Here is a 20,666-nt window from a genome sequence, read left to right as displayed (position 1 = left end):
TAACATTGATTGAATTAAATCGAGCCTTGCTCAGTAAGTACAAGATCTCGAATACAAAGAGGAAAATCATCAACCCAAAACATATCCTGATCTAATGATAGTGTCAGTTTTGCGAGACTGTGAGCTACATTATTACCTTCTCGAAAAGGATGGCTAACCCTCCACTCCAGACAATGTCCAAAAATATTTTTAGCATCTTGTATGACCTGCTCCTAACTGCCTAGCCAGCCTTCGTCCATCTTGAGGATATTTATGACTTCCAACGCATCCCCCTCTAAAACCACCTGTCTCAACCCCAACCTTCGTGTGAGTTCAGCTACATGCCATGCCACTAATGCTTCTGCAGTCCTAGGGTCCGTACTCATAGCTTTTGAAGCACACAGTAAAGCTAGTAGGACTCCATTAGAGTTTCGGACAGCCACCCCAATTCCCATGCGCCTTCGTCTCTCGTCTACGGAAGCGTCCCAATTTAGCTTTACAAACCCTTCAAGCAGCTTCTGCCATGTAGGGTTTGCATGGCCTCTCGGGGATAGTTGAGGCTTGCATTGTCGAGCCCCTACCCTCCCAAAAGCGGACATTTGTTCCCTTGCCCTACGTATCACTTCAGCTGGCGTTAGCAGCGGTCTCCCAAATACAAAAGCGTTTCGACGGAGCCAAATTTGACATGCCACAGTTACAAAAAACTGCATCTCCTCCGTGTCCAACTAAGCCGATAGTTGCTCAAATACACCTGCAAAGGTTTCGTCATGAATGGAATTATTCTGTAATTTCCTGGAGCTTTCCAACCAGACATCCCTTGCCAAACCACAACTCCATAGAATATGGCCCAAAGTTTCAAGCTCCAATTCACACATGGGCCACAAAGGATCTCGTGTGATATTGAGCCTAGGCAGATTCTCTCGAGTCGCCAAGGCATTACTGCAAGCCTTCCACATGAAAGATTTCACCACCGGTGGTCCCCTAACTCTCCAAACTTTCCTTCAAAAACCAATTAGAGAAGTCATAGCAGAACTTTCCCCCTTACTCCTTTCTTCCAAAGACTTGCATAAATAATAGGCACTACGAACAATAAAGAGACCATTCTTGGTTCCTACCAAAACCAATTGATCCGGTTGTCCACCAGGGCTATGAGCTATGCTACAAATTCTGTTTACCTCCTCCTCAAAGAAAAGTTCGTGGAGCAGAGCTTGATTCCACCATCTAGTGTGAAGGTCAATTAGAGCACCAACTTTTTGCTCTTTGTGTAATAGTCTGACTTGAGATTGTACCGAATAAGTGGATGGAGATGGAAGCCAACGGTCCCTCCATATGGTGATCAATTGTCCATTGCCCACCCTCCATATTAAACCTTGTTTGAGAAGCTTCAGAGAATTCCAAATGTTCCTCCAAACATATGATGGCCTATTTCCCAGTGATGAATCCAAGATAAAGCCCCATGGAAAATATTTTTCTTTGAAAATAGTTGCTACCAAGGAATCCGGATTCTTCAAAATTCTCTAACCTTGCTTTGTGAGCAAAGCCTGATTGAAAACCTCCAAATCTCGATATCCCATTCCAACCCTATCCTTGGGCAAGCTCAACTTCTCCCAAATCATCCAAGCTACCTGTGAGATATTTTTCTTCTGTCCCCACCAAAACTTTGCCATCAAATAATTAATCTTCTTACAAAGAATCTTCGGGAGCTTGAAAACACTCATCGTATAAGTGGGTATTGCTTGAATCACGGCTTTCAAAAGCACCTCCTTCCTGGCTTGAGATAGAAATATCTCCTTCCATCCATTGAGCTTATCTCTAACCCAACTTAGAATATTTTGGAAAGAACGGGTTTGGGACCTCCCAACAAGAGCTGGTAGCCCCAAATATCTCTCATAGCAAGGTCTAGAATGCACACCTGAAGCAGCAAGGATTAGGTCTCGTGAGTTCATCGTTGTATTCCTACTTAAGAAAATAGAGGTTTTGTCTTTATTTATCTTTTGTCCTGAAGCCCTTTCATATACCTCCAAAACCTCTTGAATTTTGTTCTATTCGGATAGCTTGGCCTTGCAAAATAGTAGGCTATCATCAACGAAGAGAAGATGGTTAAGTTTTAAGCCTCTCCTTGCGATGGGAAGCCTTGAGAGCTCATTATTGGATTAAGCTCTGCTAAGCAAATTACTTAGTCCTTTTGCACAAATTAGGAAGAGGTAAGGTGACAATGGATCACCTTGCCTAATTCCCCTAGTTGGCACAATCCGACCCTGAGGCTTTCCATTGATGAGAATGGAATATGAGACAGTTTTCATACAAGTCATGATTAATTGAATCCAACGGTCCCCAAAACCAAGGTGCTTCATCATTTCTTCCAGAAAAAGCCACTCAACCCTATCATAAGCATTGCTCATGTCAAGCTTGAGTGCCATATATCCCTCCTTCCCCCACAAACGACCATTCATAGTATGAAGTGCCTCATATGCCACCAAAAGATTATCAATGATCAATCTCCCCAAGATGAAGGCACTTTGGGTGGGAGAGATAATATGGGGCAGCACCCTCTTCAACTGGTTAGCTAGGACTTTGAAACTCAACTTGTATATGACGTTACAAAGATTGATCAGTCGAAAATCGGTCACACATGTGGGATTCTTCTTCCTGGGAATAAAAAATACCAAGGTCTTGTTAATGGCAGTGTCAAAAATTCCGAAATTTAGGAAATTAAGTACTGATTTACATACCTCTTGCCTTACTAAGGGCCACGTACTTTGGAAGAAACAAGCTGCAAAACCATCAGGGCCCGGGGATTTGAGTGGGTGCATCTGCCCCAAAGTTGCCTCCACTTCTACTTCAGTAAAATTGGCCAAAAGACATGTCTTCATTTCCTGCGAAACCCGCACCTTCACGCCAGACAAGCAAGCATCCAGCTCACATACCCCTCCAGTGGTAAACAACTGTTGGTAATACTGAACAAATGCTGCATGTACTTTCACACCCTCTGCAAGGAGCTGCTACCCACTCCGTTTTGCCAAACATCCCCTAGGACCATGAAGAATGCAGCCACAAAGATAACAGAACTGTGTAAGCTTTTCATATTGAAAATCTACCCAATTCACTTTGTCACCCAAATGCAGAGCTCGCCCACGATCTAGAGGTTTCATAAGATCAATAGTGACACGAATACGGAGGTATCTGCCCCATCTTGCATAGCCATCCGCAATGTCAACTTCCTTCACCAGTCCTATGGATTGACCTATTTTACTTCCCACACCCTTGTTCATGCACATCAAAGGCATGTCATGTATTTGGATCCAAAATGGCGAGAGACTAAACTTCATTTGCGAGGGTGGAGTTTTCCTATCGAACTCTTGGAGTACAAAAATCTGCCGATCGAAAGCCCAAAGACACCCCTCCAAAACTCTGCATTTGTCATCCCCATCCACAAATTTGACAATCTAGATGTTATCTTGTAACTCCATGAAAGTCACTCTCGCCTCCATTCGCCAAATCCTAGATAGGACATTTTTAAACGCCTCCTTTATTTCTCATCTAGATAACCAAAAATCTCTTTCAATCCCTTTATTTTTGTTTGCAATTTGTGACATTTAATTGGATACCCTGACTACTACAGACCACGACCATCTTTCTTGATTTACGGCTGGATCTTCAGTGTTCTGTAACATCCACAAAGTCAACAACATGGCTGAACTTGCCACTGGCATTGCAGAAAAGATCATGGAGAAGCTAGGATCTCTTCTTTATGGAGAGCTCCGCTTAGTATTCAGTGGCGGAGCCACGTTAGGGCGGGCAGTGGCCACGGCCCCTGCAAAAAAAAAAAAATTGTTCTTTTATTCTCCCCAGGTTCCAGCACGGCCCCTACATTTTAAAAATTTCTTTCTTTTATTCTCCTCAAGTTCCAGCTCGGGCCCCTACATTTAAAAATTTTCTTTCTTTTATTCTCCCCAAGTTCCAGCGAGGCCCCTACATTCTCCCTGTATAAGACTATTTTGCACTTATCTTTCTTCATCATAGTTATATAAGACAAAGGTTATTTTTGTCTTAAGGTATACACAATTATTATTTCGTACCTGACAATTCATCAGCTCCTGTCTCTCCTCATTTTTCTTTCTCCCTTTTCTTATCTTCTCTTCTCAATGTTCTCATCTTTCCTTCGTTTCTCTTCTTCCTTTTCTTATCTGCTTTTCTTCCTCTCCTCATCCCCCATACAGAATGGCTCAAAATCTAATCTCCACCGTTCACAATGAAGAATCACGTATCATTAACATCCCTGCCAATTTTCTGCCCAATCGGACCACAAACGATCGTCAATCGGAGCTGTTGATCATGAGGTACCTCCTCCTTTATTATGATTTATTTACCTAAATGGAGCTTGGACTTTTACGGGAAATACTGAGGTATCCCAAGAATTTACTTAATTATTTTTATTCTGATTCCAGAAACTGAAAGTGTTATATTACTGCTGTGTTATACCTCTTTGGCTCTTTAGGCTTTGATCAAATTAAGAGAATAAATTGAATAATACATGTTAGTGGTACCCATTATAATTAATAGACATCAATTTGATGTAGAACAATTAAACAATACGACGAAAATTGTAGCATAACTGATAACTGAAAGCTTGAAACTGAGTGTGAATTTCTGCAAAGTAAGCTGGAAACTAATTTTCGAATTTGAAGTGTTATATTGCATTATTGCTATTTGTGTTGTTGTGTTAATGCGTTATGATACTGTTTAGTCTTTTTAGGCTTTGATCAAATTAAGAGAATAATACATGTTAGTGGTACTACCCCTCAAAAAAAAATTTTAAGACAACACAAAATTTGTAGGATGCAAAAAAAAATTTTAGGATGCAAAAATTTTTTTTGGCCCCTACATTATGAAATGTCTGGCTCCGCCACTGTTAGTATTGGACATCAAAAAGCGAGCTGACGGAGCTTGAGGGTACCATGACAACCATTAAAGCTGTGCTCTTGGATGCCGAAGAGATGAAAGCTAGCAATCGCCTGCTGAGCATCTGGCTGAGGCAACTCAAAGATATTTTTTATGATTCCGAAGATGTGTTGGATGAAGTTGAGTACGAAGTTGTATCTTTCTTTTCTTTGGTCTCTCTCATCTCTGTCTTCATCTTCTCTCTCGTCTCTATCTCTCAATCTCTCTCTCGTCTCTGTCTTCTCAGCAGAATCGTGCCGCCCAGCTAGATTTATTCTCGCTGGAGCTAACGGTGGTTCTTTGTTTTTTTGTTTGTTGATTTCAACTAGAATTTTGGGGGGTTTTTGAGTTGTGGAGTTTTGGGGTGTGAATTTGATCAATGGGTGGTGCCAGGTGGTGGAATATTCAGTGTGTTTGGGTTGAAGATTTTGTGATTTTTGTGTTTTGAGGATTTTTTTTTTAAAAAAAAAAAAAAAAAAAAAAAAAAACTTCACTTACCCATCCACTTATGTTCATTTTGCAAACACCCCTCAAATATTCAAAGTTTCTTATTTTGGTGTATCGAATTTTCGTTTCGTTCTAAATATCCTTACCGTTAAATATTGTAGTTAAACGGTAGAATGAAAAAAAGACCTTTATACCTCTAAAATTTTTTAAAATTCTAAATTTGCCCTTCTTTATAATTTTTTTAAAAGTATTTTTAATAAAAAAATAAAGGTATTTTAGTAATTTCACATCCTGAAAGGGAAAAACTAAGTTCGATACATCAAAGTGAGAGACTTTGAATAATAGATAGCCTTCGCAAAAGGCAAGTAAGTTCTTGGGTAAGTGAATTTTTTTTTTTTTTTTTATTTTATATGGTTCAATCCTCTGTTCTTAACTGAGAATGGGAGAGGAGAGAGAACGTCTGTGTGAGAGAGAGAGGCGTGAGGGGAAGAAGGATTTGGGGTTGCTGGGAGAAGAAGAAGAACGGGTTGTTGAGAGACGTGAGAGGGGAGATAGCGTTTCTTTTAGGAATATAATATTCCATAGTAGTAAAGAGAAAATAACTCAAAATATATGCAAAGTCCCAATACCCTAAAACCTGACAAAATAAAATTTCTTTGAACAGTTTCACTTTCAAACACAATGGGCCTTTCGGACTGCAAATGGATCACCTCTTGCAAAATACATGAGAGTGAAGCAAAAGAACTTGTCGAAAATGAGTCGGCGATGCCCAAGTCAGAATCTGCTCTCAAAATGAATGTTGAACTGGTATCTAGCCAGAAGAGAAGGATCCACGTACCTTTTATAGTGGTTGAACATCATAATGGCTAACCCATGCGTCTTACTTTGGTCCTTAGGAATGGTGCTGGCGGGAGAAGGAATGATGTGTCGGTTGGCCATTTGATTTTCTTCTTAGACTGGAACTGCGATTAGCCATTTGATTTTCATTTACCTTTACTTGAGATCCTCTCACTGAATTGATCATTAAAGGAATTTTAACAAATAAACTCTTTTTTCCATTACACTACCATTTCTATTCAATATTGCCCTCAACTCTATAGAATTTAGAGGAGACTTAAAGTCTGATAAGACTACGTTATCTTTCTATCATGCATACAACATTGAATTATCAAAATTATCAAAGAAATCTAATAGTGAGCATAATAAAAGCAAGGCTTAATCCTCGTTATCAACTTTAATGTCAATATTTTTTTAAATCCGAAATAATTTTACTAAAAAGTCATCAAGATTATCACAAAGAGAAGATTATCACAAAGAGGCGCACATTCCTTCATCTTGATGGTATATAATATTTGCTTCAAATAGAAACGGTTAGTAACTTAGTGAGAGCTTTTTTCATGTACAAGCTCTCTAGCTTCATCTAAAAACCAGCTGCAATTTTTTCATCAGCTCCCTCAAAACCTAATATGAAAGAAATAACAAAATATCTAGGGGTGTCAATACGGTTACGGTTAGCAGTTATTAGCAAAAACCGTAAAACCGTAACCGTCTTAGTGATTATTAAATTTCACTAACTGCAACTGTAACCGCCTACCGATTAGCGGTTAGCTACTAACTTCCGGTTAGCTGTTAGTAAAACATGTAACCGCTCGCTATAACAGCTTTTTCAAAATTGGGCGTTTTAGGCTTCTTCTTCTTTTTTGGCTTTTTTTGGGCTTTCTTAAGATAAACATATAACCAATTTTCAGTTTTTGGATTTTTTTTTTGGGGGGGGATCACTGTAGCATTTTTACCTCATTTGTTTTTTGTATTTTTAGTGTCTTCTTGGGCCAAATTGCTATAAAAAGAGCCCATATTGAAAAATCAAAAATATTTGATCCCAAATTTACGTTTACTTATACTTTTAAAAAAATTCCTTAAATATAAATCATAACTTGTTAAATTTAATATGATTAACTTGAATAAAGTATTTGAATTGTCATTGAATCATATGATTAAGTATTGATCTTATACATTTATATTATTCATATGTATATATGTATAATTATAATTAATAACATATATAGACTTATAAGTTTATAACATACATTGGAACTAAGTTTCTAGGTACTTAATTGTTATATTAGTATGAAATGGTATACTTATAATTTATGTCATATTATATATGCATAATTTGTTATTATGTAATCATATAAATTAGAATGATAATACATTAATACTTCAATTGTGGTTATAAGTAACACATTGTTTAATCCAATGTCAATTACTTAATTTGATATTATACGAATCATATTATTAATGATATTATCATTGTACATTAATAATATGATTCACTTTAATAAGTATTTGAATTGTTATTGAATCATATGATTAAGTATTGATCTTATACATTTATATTATTCAATATGCATAATTGCATATATATATAATGTATAATTATAATGTATAACATATATGGACTTATAAGTTTATAACATACATTGAAACTAAGTCTCTAGATACTTAATTGTTGTATTAGTATGAACTTGCATACTTATGACAAATGAGTTATATCATATTATATATGTATAATTTGTTATTATATAATGAAATGATTTAATCAATTGATCATGTAATATAATCATATAAATTATAGTGATAATATATTAATACTCAAATTGTGATTTAATTATCTCAACAAAATTTTGTGATTTAATGATCAATTGATTATATTATATGTATAAATATTATTATAATTATAAAAATATATTATAATTTGTGGCCTTTTTCTTCAAGTTCAACAATTTTTTTTTTTCTTAGGATGTTGATACTTGATAGTGCTTCTCCATCCAAAATCTTCGTTAATCCCTCTTCTTGCAACAAAGCATGCAGCTTTTTCTTTTTTTCTTTTTTCTTTTTTCTTTTTTTTTCTAATTGGAAAGGTGGGAAGAGACGACCAGTGTAGTTTCTCTCCTTGGGCGTTATCATCGGGGTTCCCACCCGCTATGGAAAACAAAGCATGCAGCTTGATGTGGCAAAAACTAAAACTATTATGAACATCAAATTTTTTTACTTCAAATTTTGCATTAGTCATCCCACAAAACATACTTGAGCTCTAATACTAATTTGTTCAGACAAAATATTTTAGCATTTCAAAAAAGAAAAAATCTCAATCACACAATACATCAAGTTTTAACATGATTTGCCTTAACAAGCTTGCAACCGCATACATAGGTGATCATGAGAAAATTCATTATCGAATCATAGAGTATAAAGTAAAAGAAAAGATAATGAAAAGAAAATTAAACCAAATAAAGAAAACTGAGACAATGATTTTTCATGGTTCGATTTATAATCTATATCCATGGGATAAAGCCCTAAAGATGCATTATACTCTTATTAGAATACAAAGGCTCACATTTGTAAGAGAATTGAGATAAATAATTATGGTAATCAAATCAATCATATTTAATTACTATCAAACATGATTACAATCACTTTTACAAAAGTTAAACAACATACAATATCATATTTTAATATATTTCCTTTTAATATTAAAAATATATTCTCTACCACAAAGAATAATTAAAAAAAAAAAAACACTCAAAATCCAATGTTACAATGTACTCAAAACCTAACATTCTGACAAAAGAGACTTATTGTACAAAAGATAAAGTAACAAGCTCTCTTTAATTCTTTCTGTGTGACGACTTTACAAAGAAAAGAAAATCATTTTGAGTGCTATGTCGGCGTATCCCTTTCCCTTAACTACTGTTTTCGTTGTCTCTATGCAAAAAAGCTACTATTATTGGTAACCATTTTCTCTTTTAAAATAAGGGAAAACTACATTTTATTCATCTTGAATTATTTATTTATCTGCATTTTGACTTTTAATGTTTAAAAAGTGACATTTAACCTCCTTAAACTTTTAAATTATTGTAATTCGACCATTCTAACTTCTTTTTTTTTTCCCAAAATGCCTCATCCCAAGTTGAAAAAAAAAAAAATTAAAAATTAAAAATTAAAAATTAAGGGGTGGCCGGCCACCCCAGTTGGGCCTACGGGTGGCCGAAGCCACCCCAAACCAGACATTCCTTAATTTTTAATTTTTTTTTTAACTTGAAATTGGGGTATTTTGAAAATAAAAAAATAAAAAAATAAAGATAGAATGGTCAAATTGCAACAATTTGAAAGTTTGAGGGAGTTAAGTGTCACTTTTTAAATATTTAAGGTCAAAGTGCAAATGAATAGATAGTTCAGAAAGAGTAAAAAATAGTTTTCCCTTAAAACAAACCCAAAAAAAAAAAAAAAATCAAAGTCATTTCTTCACTTTTTTTTCCACAAAAACTTCTAAATTATTTTCACATTTATATTACATTAATCAATTTTATTTTTTTTCCCCTCTTTTAAAACTTTATACCAAACACACAGCTGTCTTTCTATTGCCGTACAGAAAAAGTCGATTTTTTTTTTTTTTTTTTTTTTAGCAAATAGTTAAAAGTTAGAAAAGTCGGTTAAAAGTTGTTGAAGTCCAACGTGAAGAATGAGTGAGACGCGTGGGCGTATTAAATCACAAAGCAGGCAGCCACGTGACTTTGAGAAAATTTAAAAAACGTCACACTTTCCTTGAGGAATGAGGATCCTCCGTCCTCGTCCTTAATTAACTATAAAAACAACCTCGGAAATCACACATGGAGGCGGCTAATCAAATATAAGGAAAAACAAGCATAAATATTTTTAATAAGACAAAATATTTCAATAAATTCAAAAAAGAAAAAATAAAATTTTAAAATTTCCACTCAAATTATTTTCTCTTTATAAATGGTTTTGTTTTACTGGTGTTTAAAAAATAAAAAACTATTGAACCAGTGAACCACATAAACTGTAATTTTTTTTTTCCCTTCCTGTGATTTTTTATATTGCACAAAAAATAAAAAAATAAAAATCAATCTTAAATTTTGTGTAACCCAAGAACTAAACGTAGCTGGAGCACCATCTCATTCACTTCACGAGAGAGTAATGATAGAGCTTTCTCGTGAGTGCTATCAAATGTAATGAAAGTGCGAGTAATTGGGGGGCGTAAACAAGTCGAACCTGCGAGAGCTTCTCTTATTTAAATTCGACTCGTTTAAATTTTACTTAAACTTGAGCTGAACTCAATGATGAGCCAAAAAATCAAGCCCGAACTCGAGCTTATGTGGATATGTCAAAAAAATAAATACATATTAAGTTTATTACATGAGAAATGATAAAAAAATCATTATTTCAGGTTGTTATTGGTTTGTTTTTGGAGGTGTTGTACGCAGGGTTGGCTTGAGCCCTAGGTGACTGGAAATGAATCCTCTCCATTTCACTTAAAATGAAAATGATCCATTTAGCACAATTAAGAAGACATACTTGTTCAAAACATTTTGCCCGAAAAAACAAATGGACAATATTGATCTCTTAAATGCACTATATAGATTCTCTCCATTTACTTGAAATGGAGAGGATCATTTTCCCCAGCCCCACAATTAAATAAGGCTTCCAACTATATTATTAATTGAAAATGAGATGTTGGAAAACTTAATTAGTAATTATGCATCACAAAAAGTAAAAATAATAATTTTTAAATTAAAAAATAATATAATTAGTATTTAAATATAAGAAAAATGTCTCACTTAAACTTATCGCCTTACGCTTCAAATCCTATCAAGCGGCCGGCTCTAGTTATACAGATAGAAATTTTAAGCAAATTTGCTATTCGGATTATTAACAATTCAAACCGTAAATATGAAAAGGCTAACTTAAGGCTCATATGTCTAGACAAATTTTGAACGGTCTATTCACCTATTCAATAAAAAATAAATAAATAAAAAATCATAAAAAAAAAAAAAAAAACTTTTTAAATTTGAGATGGTTTGCGATTAAAACAACAAATTGCAAGAATCTGAATCCATGTTATATACACGTGGTTTGTTCTTCATTTGGGTGGTCAATGTAGGGCTACTCTGTAGCTTCATTTAGTTACCACTATTTTCAAATCCTTCAAATATTCTACATTGACTAATATTTCTAATCCACTAAATAAAATATATAAAATATGGTTTTGGAAAAAAGCAAAAACCTCAGATGGATCTGCTTGTTTTGTTTCTAGTGGTGTCAGCTGTCTGTGGTGGCATGTGAGTGTTGACTTTTCTGTTCTTTTGTCAAAGTTTGGTTGGTTTTGTATTCCGCGTTTTTGTCAAAGTGGGTCTTTTGATTGCCGTTTACGTTGCCTTTTTAGTTTTTACCCTAAACAAAACAAAACAAAACAACATTTGGGGGCAATTTGGTCCTTTGCACAAACCCCAAGGCTGACGTTTTGGTCAAATTTCAAGGCCTCAAGCTACAAAAGTCAAATTTATGAGAGCACATATCACTCCACGAGGTTTATTATTATTGCAATAAAATAATATGTTTTTTGTTTTTTATTTTTGTTTAAGAGAAATATCAGGATATCTCTCAACTCTGATCATGCCGGCTATGGTCGTTTGCAATCACATTGCCCACATATTATTTTATTATTATTTCCACTTACGATTTTTTTCTCTCATATAAAAGTAAAACTGATGGATTCCAGTAATTTACAGCAAAATAATAATTAAATGCCTTGATCCTGTACTGCACTTCATGAAATTATGCATCTTTGTTCTAGCTATAGGTTGTTTTGGCGTAAATTATATTTTGAAAAATATTTTTAGTTGAATAATAATAATAATAAAAAAAAAAAACAACTTTCAGGATTCGTAAAATGATTTACATTTTCAGTTTGTGTAAATTATTTTTCGATGCTCTCCCACATTCCGGGTAGGTAATTGTGAGAGGTTTCTCTGAGGCCTATTTGTCTAAGCAAGTTTTTAATTGCCCAACACCTACTTGAATAGGTGGATTCCACAAAGACGTTCTCATAATTGCCTGTTCAAATTGCAAGCAATGTGAATAAGACAATTGTTAAATTATCAGTTATCTTAAAAGCTTAAACTTTTACGATAAAATGATGATTTAATATGGTATCAAAGCCAAAGGTTCTGTGTTCGAACATTGACTTCGTCAAATCACCCTCAATTTAAATTAAATATTCTACGTGTTGGACATTACCTATTAAAAGGGAGTTTGAGCCCACACGTGAGGATGAATGTTATGTTGGAAATAATTTTAGATGGTGCACAAATTCTCATTGATATAAAATCATTGCAATCTAAAAATTAACAATAAAATAAATAAAATACAAGAGATGAAAAGTAGAGTATGGAAAGATCTCACAATGTGCTATAGAATCACGCAAGAGCGTTGTCCTTAAAGGTTGATTCATGCCTCCCGGAGTGTATAACTCGGTGCAATCGGATCCTTTGACACGCAACCTCCCAGGATTAGACTATAACGTCTACCTTCGTTAAGGACGCACTTCCAATAACGAAGACTAGTAGAACAACCCTTTGATCTTCTTAAAAAAAAACCGCAAAGAGAAAATAGAAATTGAATAGAATAGAATTCTATGCAATTGATCTTCTAAAATAGGACAAAACTCTTTTATAAAGAAAATGAGTTTGCCTTTCTTTCTTTCTTGTTGCAAGCTCACTCTACCATAGGATTGTGGATGTTTTCTTTTCTTTTTATAATGTCCAAATGGTCATAACACCAAAAACGGTAAAACATTTGTTAATAACAAAATGGTCAAACTACAATAAAACTTGTTAAAGACTAACGGTCAAAACGGTAAAAATCAATTAAAACTAATTTTTATTTAATAACTCATAACCAAGTAATAAATATAAACGATCATAAAAGTTATATCTCATAACCAAGTAATAAACACTAACGGTCATAAAAGTTATATCTTATAACCAAGTAATAAATACAAACGGTTATAAATCAAAATGGTTAAAGATAATTTTTATTTCTCATAAAAACCTTTAAGAAGATATTATCAAATGATAAAACATTTCCAAATGACTTAAAAATGAATGTTTGTAACAAATATTACAACATGTTAAAGTGATTAAATTGACATATTCTTATAAGCTTAAGTTTATGGAAAAATTAGTGATTTATAACTTGTTTAGGATTGCATTTGAGAAATAAAGTTTTTAAGTCAAAAAGAGCTTTTGGGTAAAAGTTTCATTTTTAAGTTTTTGTCAAAAGTTCATTTTGACTATTTTTAGGCTTTTTGGACCCTAAAAATGCTTTTTTTTTTTTTTTTAATCAAACGAGTATTTTTTTCTTTAAACGGATTTTTTGAGTATTAAAAAAACTTTTACGCCCCTCAAATGCAATCTCAAACAGGCCCTTAACATGGTATCAGAGCCAAAGTTGCTGGGATCGAACCTTGACTCTGTCAATTTACTCTCATTTAAATTAAATATTCTACGTGTTGAGTTTCACCTATTAAAATGAAATTTGAGCTCACACGTGAGGGAGGGTGTTAAAATAATTGTTAAGTGAGTTGCCTCTTTCTATCAGCTTAAGCTTTTGAAACAAATAGTAATTTAACAACAATTACATTAAATCTCAATCACACCCAAAGGTCTTCTATTTTACACTCGCTTTCTCCCCGACTTCCCTTCGCCCTCTCTCTATCTCTTTGTCACAACTTCTTAGATATGAAAAATATAATATTTCACGATTTTTTTTCATACGAGCCAAACATTGATTTGAACAATTTTTAAAGTTGCAAGCAAACAACGAAAAATAGCTACTTTTTTTTTTTAATAAAAAAATGCTTTTAATTAAAAATATTTTACCATGAAACAAAAGGGGCCCTAATTAGTAATTACCATTGAAGTTTTATTCTGACTGTTATTTTAGATATAAAAATCACTATTGTTGTAATGGACTTTAACCTCATAACTATATTCTTGATATCAATAAAAAAAATAAAAAAGAAAGAAAAAGAAATTCAATGACTTATAGCACATATTTTGTAATTTTTTCAATGACTTAGATTTAATTTTATAAACTTTTTTAAAAATTATAAGTCCTCCTTTTCAATATTGCTCATTATGTTGCTGGAATAGGTAAGCCAACCGCACACAAAGAATATGGCTCAATGTTTGATGGGTTTGGAGTATGAACACAAGAAGAATCCGAAAAAGGGTGGATCTAAGTTTGGTCCGCGGCAGGACTCGGTAGAAATCTGGTAGCTTTTTAACGTTTTTCTCACGTACCATCATCGAGTGCCTGCCCTTTTAGTGGAGGGGCCATGCCACAAAAACAGTGGGAATTTGGCCATTATCAAATTCCAATGTTCTTTCTTATCCTTTTTATAATGTTTTGGTCATACTTTCACTTTCACACGCACAGTTGAAACTTGAGAGAGTTGAAGTCAAGTGCCCTATATTCCCAAATCTAGCCACGACTCTCTGGGCCCTGGGGGGGGGGGGGGGGGGTGGGGGGGGTCCCATATCCTGTCTCGCGCGTGATTCGAGGATAAACCCCTTCTTTACAGGGCATTCCCTTCGATTGGATGCATCGCCAACCACCCCACAAAAGTAGCTTCACTTTTTTCTTTTTTCCTTTTTTTTTTAAAAAAAAAAAAGAAAAAAGAAAAATGCAAAAAACTTACATTAAGTATTTTACTTGATTTATTATTAATTTCTTTTAGTATTAAAATAAATTCAAAAATATGTGAGATATGTTTAAAAAAAAAAAAAGTAAAATTTTGTCTATTAATTTAACGAATTTTGTTAATATTATACAAACTTAAATATGGCACGTTTCGGGGTGCCTTTTAGGTTCTTGAGCTGCCTTTTAGCAGCGGTGGCGCATAGAATCTCGTGACGGTGTGTTAAGTTTTTGTTATTTTTAAATAATAATGTATTATTTATAGATTTGCTTTTAGTAGCGATTTATGAGGTGAAATTTTGTTCGTTTTCTTATGTTTTGTTTTTACGAATCCTTAAAAATAACAAATTTGGTTTTTGATCGGTCTTTTGTTTTACTATGGTTCATTTTCTGGAAGCAAACCATAGATCAATGACAAAGGAGTTAACAAGCATAAAGAAGAATTGTCACTATGGTAAGAGATTACAATTGATAAAGCACTAATAGCGTAGATAAAAAAGCTAAGGAATCAAGGACCTAACAGCAAATAAAGATCACCAAAATTTGCTGTAAATCTCAACTGATTTACTCCAATAACTTTTTATAAAAATGTATATCATAAATAATGTTTGAATTGTGAAGATTTTAAATTTATTTTCATAACATAAATGAATATGTAGACATAATTTTTATATATATATATATATATATATATAAGAAAACCCCTAGCATGTCTTTTTCTTTCATGCTCATTTGCTCAGGACTCTCCCTTTGTAGCAATAAAAGTAATATAGATCATCAAAAACAAGAAAGGGTTGAAAAAAATCAACCGTTAAAAAGAGGCTTTCTTCCTCAGTTGTTCTCTCTCTCCGAATGAAGGCCTCTGTACCTCTGCCTCTTTTCCTTAGTACTTTGCCACTGTTTCCCCCCAAAACAGCTAAAGATCTATCTCTCTCTCTCTCTAGATTTCTCTCTGTTTCTTTGTAGAACTTCTACGGAATCTCCAGAGCTTCTTTTACCTTTCTGCTCCCCCCATACCCCTTTTTAACTCCCATACCATAGCCATAGCCTTCCACCCCATCCCTTTTTACCTTTCTTGTACCTTTTTTCCCCCTCTCCCTTTCTTACCTGTTCTTCTCCCACAACAAACAACAAATGGATGTAAGTGGTCACAAAAAGAAAACCCAGCTATTTTTTTGTTTGTTTGTTTGTCGAATTGGTTGTTGGGTTGTGGAAGAAATGTGTTAATGTTGTTGTTTTGATGACGTTGTAGGAGTACTGCAAGAGAAGCGGACAAATTCCGGCGTTTGGGGACTGGGATTACGCAAACGAGCTGCCAATCACTCAGTATTTCGAGTGCGCGAGGCAGGCCGGCCTGATTCGATACAGTTCTTCCTCCGGAGACAGCGGTGATCCCTACGTGCGTGGCGACTTGTACGCCGTTGATCTCAAGAAACCTCGTACTGTTCCTCCTCCCCGCAAGGTCTCTGTTTTTTCATTATTTACATTTTAATTTCATTTATATATATATATTATATATTTGCAAAGTAAAGGTAGAGAGAAATGATGTAAGTTTTTTTTTGTTTTTGTTTTTATTAATTCGAAAGATTTGTTGTTTTCCGGCTGAGTAATTCATCTTGTAGTCATGGAAAAATACCCTGAAAAGAAAGAAGTTGAAGGTTTCATGAAATTTACAGTAGAAGTACAGGTGTCCGTACATTATCTTTATTTTACATCTATCATCATCGTGCAGCCCAAAATGCCAAAAAGAAAAAAACCTTTTAAATTTTATTTATTTATTTGAAAATTTGTAAATATTTTGTAGACAAGGGGAAGAGAAAAGCGAGGAGGAGGCCCGCACGTTAAGGAGCAGAAAAGGCGAGGGAAGGTGTGTGACGTGACGGAACCGCCAAGGAAACCGAGTCGGCAACACTACGACGCCGTTCCACCTCCAATGCCTGCTATGCCTCCTAGGCCTCCCAAACCTGTTGATGAAGATCTCTACAAAATCCCTCCCGACCTCCTCTACACTTCCAAGCGGGTGGGCCCCTCCATTTATTTTTCCTTTTTCCTTTTTTTTTTGGCCTCCTTATTTTCTAACATATTTACAACCTTTTTTATTATTTTTTTATTTCCTTTTTCTGTCACTAGTTTTGGCTCCCATACCTCTGTGTTTGAAAAGTCCTCTCTCCTCTATAAATATATAAATATACAAGTAATTTTTTACTAAAAAAAATAAATAGTTTTGAATTTTTTTAAAAAAAAATTCAACAAAAAAAAAAAAAGCTTTTTTGGAAGAAAAAAAAAAGGTTGTCATTTTAGTAATATAAATTGTGTAATTACTAAAATATCCTTTTAAAACTGTTTAATTGAACCAACGGTAAAAGGCGGTTTTTAAACTCAAGTGAAAAGTAGGAAGTTGATGAAACACTTTTTACCATTCATGTTTTTCGTAACAGTTTCTGAACCAGTAAACTTTAATGTCATCTCTCCTAAGGACACGTCAGTACTCTGTACCATTACCTTTTATTTTTTATTTTCTAAATTCTGAGCTACTCTGTATGTACCATTACTTTTGTATAAATCCTTCATTTATTTATCTGCACGGAACCATAAATAAAAGGCTGAGATGCCGCTAGAAAATTAAAAACAAATGATTTTTTTTTTTTAATGCTATTTTAATTGTTTTGGTTGTGATATATATATATATATATATTAGAATTTGGGTGTGTATTGTGATGATGCATATTCTAATTATTTCAATTTTGTTGCAGAAAAAAATGCTGGGGTTCTTTTCAAGATGCCTGGTGCCGGCTTGCGCTGCATGAATTTGGTTTTTTTGCTTTTATGTAGAACTTGTGAAGTGGAAAAAATGTAGTTGGTGCTCTCTTTGCACTCTTTCTTCCACCAAAAATGTTTCAAATCAAATCAGGACGCTACTAGTTACATTCGATTATTTGTGTTTATTTTATTTTATTTTTTATTTGAATTTAAATGCGGAAGTTGGAGGGGCGCCTACAGCTGCCATGCCTGGGCCTAGGAGTCGGATAGTTTGGGGTTGGCAGAAGCGCTTCGGCCTTGTCAGTCGAGAAGTCGGTAATTTCACCGACTTTTTCAAGAGGGCATTACTTAGGGTTGGCAAAACGTGTTTGCGTTCATGTCCAACCCGTTTACGACACGACTCGTTGGCTTACACTATATGTTTAGCTAAACATGACGAACACCCAAACCCGAACATGACGCGTGTAATCCGTTTAGATAAAAGTGTCGTGTCGAGTTGACACAACACAACCCGTGAACACGACACGATTAGGAAATCCTCTACTTACTTCCATAAACAAAATCCTCTAAAACAATAACCAAATCGTCATGGGCAAAGCTTACAAAGTTATAAGCCCGGATACAACAATGTTAAAACTTAAAACCAAGAAATAGCAACTTAAAACCAAGAAATAGCTTCGGGTGACTTTGGATCGTCATTCCAATTGATTTCTGTTGTCAGAGTAACTTCTTCTGGCTCATCAAATTTCATCTCTGCATGTACTATATGAAAACATAAATCAATAATTAGTGTTATTATAGTGTAGGAATGGGCCTTTGGCTTGAATTGTTTGGGCCTGTCATTTTTTATGGGCCTTTGTCCAACTGTTTGGGCCTAACTTTTTTTTCTTTTCTGGCCCAGTTTGGATTTTTTTTTTGAAGGTTGGGCTTTAGCTTTAGAATGGTCCATACTTTCCCATTTAACTTCTAATTAAAAGTGAAAAATATCCATTCCCATTTCTCATATTTGTATAGAATGGGCTTTAGGCTTTATAATGGGCCTTATTCTTAAAGCACATGGTTATTTCATATTTGTATAGAATGGGCCTGTCATTTTTAGCTAAGAATCCAACAGAATTGAAAGAAATCATGTGCAAAAATAGATTCACTTTACATCAACATTCAACACCTATGAAATGAAGAGACTGCAGCTGTGGTTTGGATTTTGAGAAAAACTACATTACACAAGAAAACCTATCAAATACAGAACAGAAAAAGCTAGGAAGTAAAAGAAAGAAAAACATACTTACAAAAAAAGAAAAAATAGAAAGAAAAACATAACAGAAAAATGCCACAACAAGAACTAAATAAATTGCAACCATGCTTCGGCCTTTGATTTATTATTAGGCAAATGTAGGGGTTGCGATGAATTATTAAATTCATCAACCCACAAGAAACTACAAAAAAAAAAAAAAAAGCACTAGTCAAATTTGCATTATTACTTCAAAAAAATTAATCAATTTGGAACTTTCTTAGAATTCATTATAAAACTTAATTTCACATAGTAATTAGGCAATGCGGGACTTAGTACTCATGACTATCTTTATAAATCACTTACTCTATGTGGGTTACTCTTCATATTCCCAATATGAGACCAAAGTGTTACAATTATAGTATATTAATATATGCTTGAAGAATAATAAGGAATTAAGCATTAATTTGATCGAACAACCTCTGCAAAGCATTTTCATGATTGAAATGAAAAAATAATAATAAGGAAAGTTGATGCCTGGCCTCGAGGAATGTGGGGTGTTCACTAAAGGGGTATGACCTCATCTGAATATGGTGTTGAATTATGGCTTACCTGGCAAGCTATGATTGGGTTGAAAAAAAAAACAAAAAAACGGAAAAAGAAAAAGTATATGCCTAGATGGGTGAACTTTGTTTTGGCTAAGCTGATGAGATGACAGGAATCTGCAGGTAGTTTGTCGATACACAGCCTAAGCTAACATGGGAACACAAAAATAATTAGAAGGTGGCTTCAAAAGATCCATCTTATGTATATACCCATTTCTCTATTTTGTAAATAATGTGGGCATAATTAGTAAAAGAAAAAAAAAAAAGAACTTGCGGATGAATAAGTTAAGTTTAATGTGTTCTCGAGGGTAGCTCAATCGGCGTCTTATAAAGTAGATATTACTAGATCGAATCTCTGTTCTCTCATTTCCTCTCCTTGCGAGGACATGTAAAAAATAAAAAATAAAATAAAGTCAAAGTTTAATGTGTGATATGCTATCTTGAGGCAAGTTTTCTTCTTTAGGGTGGATTTGGGTTTAGGCTTAATGAGTTAATGTGTGTCATTTACTCATTTCTTTATGTTCATACAAAATAAACATTATGCTAAAATAAGCCATGGAAAAATATTTTCTCTAACCGTATTTGCTCAAGTGAATCTAAAAACCCCAGCAACATAAACTCTGAGAGTGTGGCATCTTTCGACCTATGTTTATTCATAATTGTGCCTTCATGCCCATATATGGAATACACATGCCCTTTATTTATAGGTTAGGTCAACGCCTTCGATCATAATTTTACCTTATTTATTTCTCCCATCAAAAAACAAGAAACAAAAATCCCACAAATAATTTCTTATTTGGAATAAATTACCAAACGGACAGAAATTTCTTACCAAACACCCTAAATTTGTGATTAATTAAACTATACTAAAATCTCATGTAGCATATGAGCCACAACAACACTTTATATATATATATATATAATGCTAAGTGCTCTTCTAGTGGTTCTCTTAGTGTCCTCTTTTAAAATCACCAATAGATTACTGATAAAAGAGACGCGCATGCTTTGGAAGAGCTTATCTCTAAATCAAAGCTCCTTTAATTTCCGAAAGGCCAGAAGTAAAACCAATTTTCTACGTGGATTATAATTTTAAAAAAATGTTAGGGGTCAATATTTTTTTTATATTTTACTCATCTTATCTT

General features: G+C 34.1%; 2 protein-coding genes across 2 annotated transcripts; one reads left to right on the top strand and one right to left on the bottom strand.

The window, feature by feature from the left end:
• Window positions 1-212: 212 nt before the first annotated feature.
• Window positions 213-689, bottom strand: LOC148587915 (uncharacterized). Its single transcript, XM_088513268.1, has one exon. The coding sequence runs from the start codon at window positions 687-689 to the stop codon at window positions 213-215; it is 477 nt and encodes a 158-aa protein (XP_088369394.1).
• A 15,014-nt stretch (window positions 690-15,703) lies between these two features.
• On the top strand, window positions 15,704-17,860 carry LOC132171979 (ubiquitin hydrolase). The gene is made up of 4 exons (XM_059583400.2): window positions 15,704-16,068; window positions 16,181-16,390; window positions 16,733-16,948; window positions 17,682-17,860. The coding sequence occupies exons 1-4, from the start codon at window positions 16,063-16,065 to the stop codon at window positions 17,733-17,735; spliced, it is 486 nt and encodes a 161-aa protein (XP_059439383.2). The 5' UTR covers window positions 15,704-16,062; the 3' UTR covers window positions 17,736-17,860.
• Window positions 17,861-20,666: the final 2,806 nt, after the last annotated feature.

The sequence above is a fragment of the Corylus avellana genome, chromosome 1, assembly GCF_965113065.1.
Source record: "Corylus avellana chromosome 1, dhCorAvel1.hap1.2, whole genome shotgun sequence".
NCBI classification, from domain to species: domain Eukaryota; kingdom Viridiplantae; phylum Streptophyta; class Magnoliopsida; order Fagales; family Betulaceae; genus Corylus; species Corylus avellana.
Note: the sequence above shows the minus strand (reverse complement) of the source record. Positions and strands in the feature narration are given on the sequence as shown.

Bases quoted from the DNA above. Each gene is read 5' to 3' on its own strand.
- LOC148587915 (XM_088513268.1), bottom strand. From the start codon at position 689: ATGCAGTTTTTTGTAACTGTGGCATGTCAAATTTGGCTCCGTCGAAAC.
- LOC132171979 (XM_059583400.2), top strand. The intron at 16,391-16,732 runs GTCTCTGTTTTT...AATATTTTGTAG, and splicing joins CTGTTCCTCCTCCCCGCAAG to ACAAGGGGAAGAGAAAAGCG. The intron at 16,949-17,681 runs GTGGGCCCCTCC...ATTTTGTTGCAG, and splicing joins TCCTCTACACTTCCAAGCGG to AAAAAAATGCTGGGGTTCTT.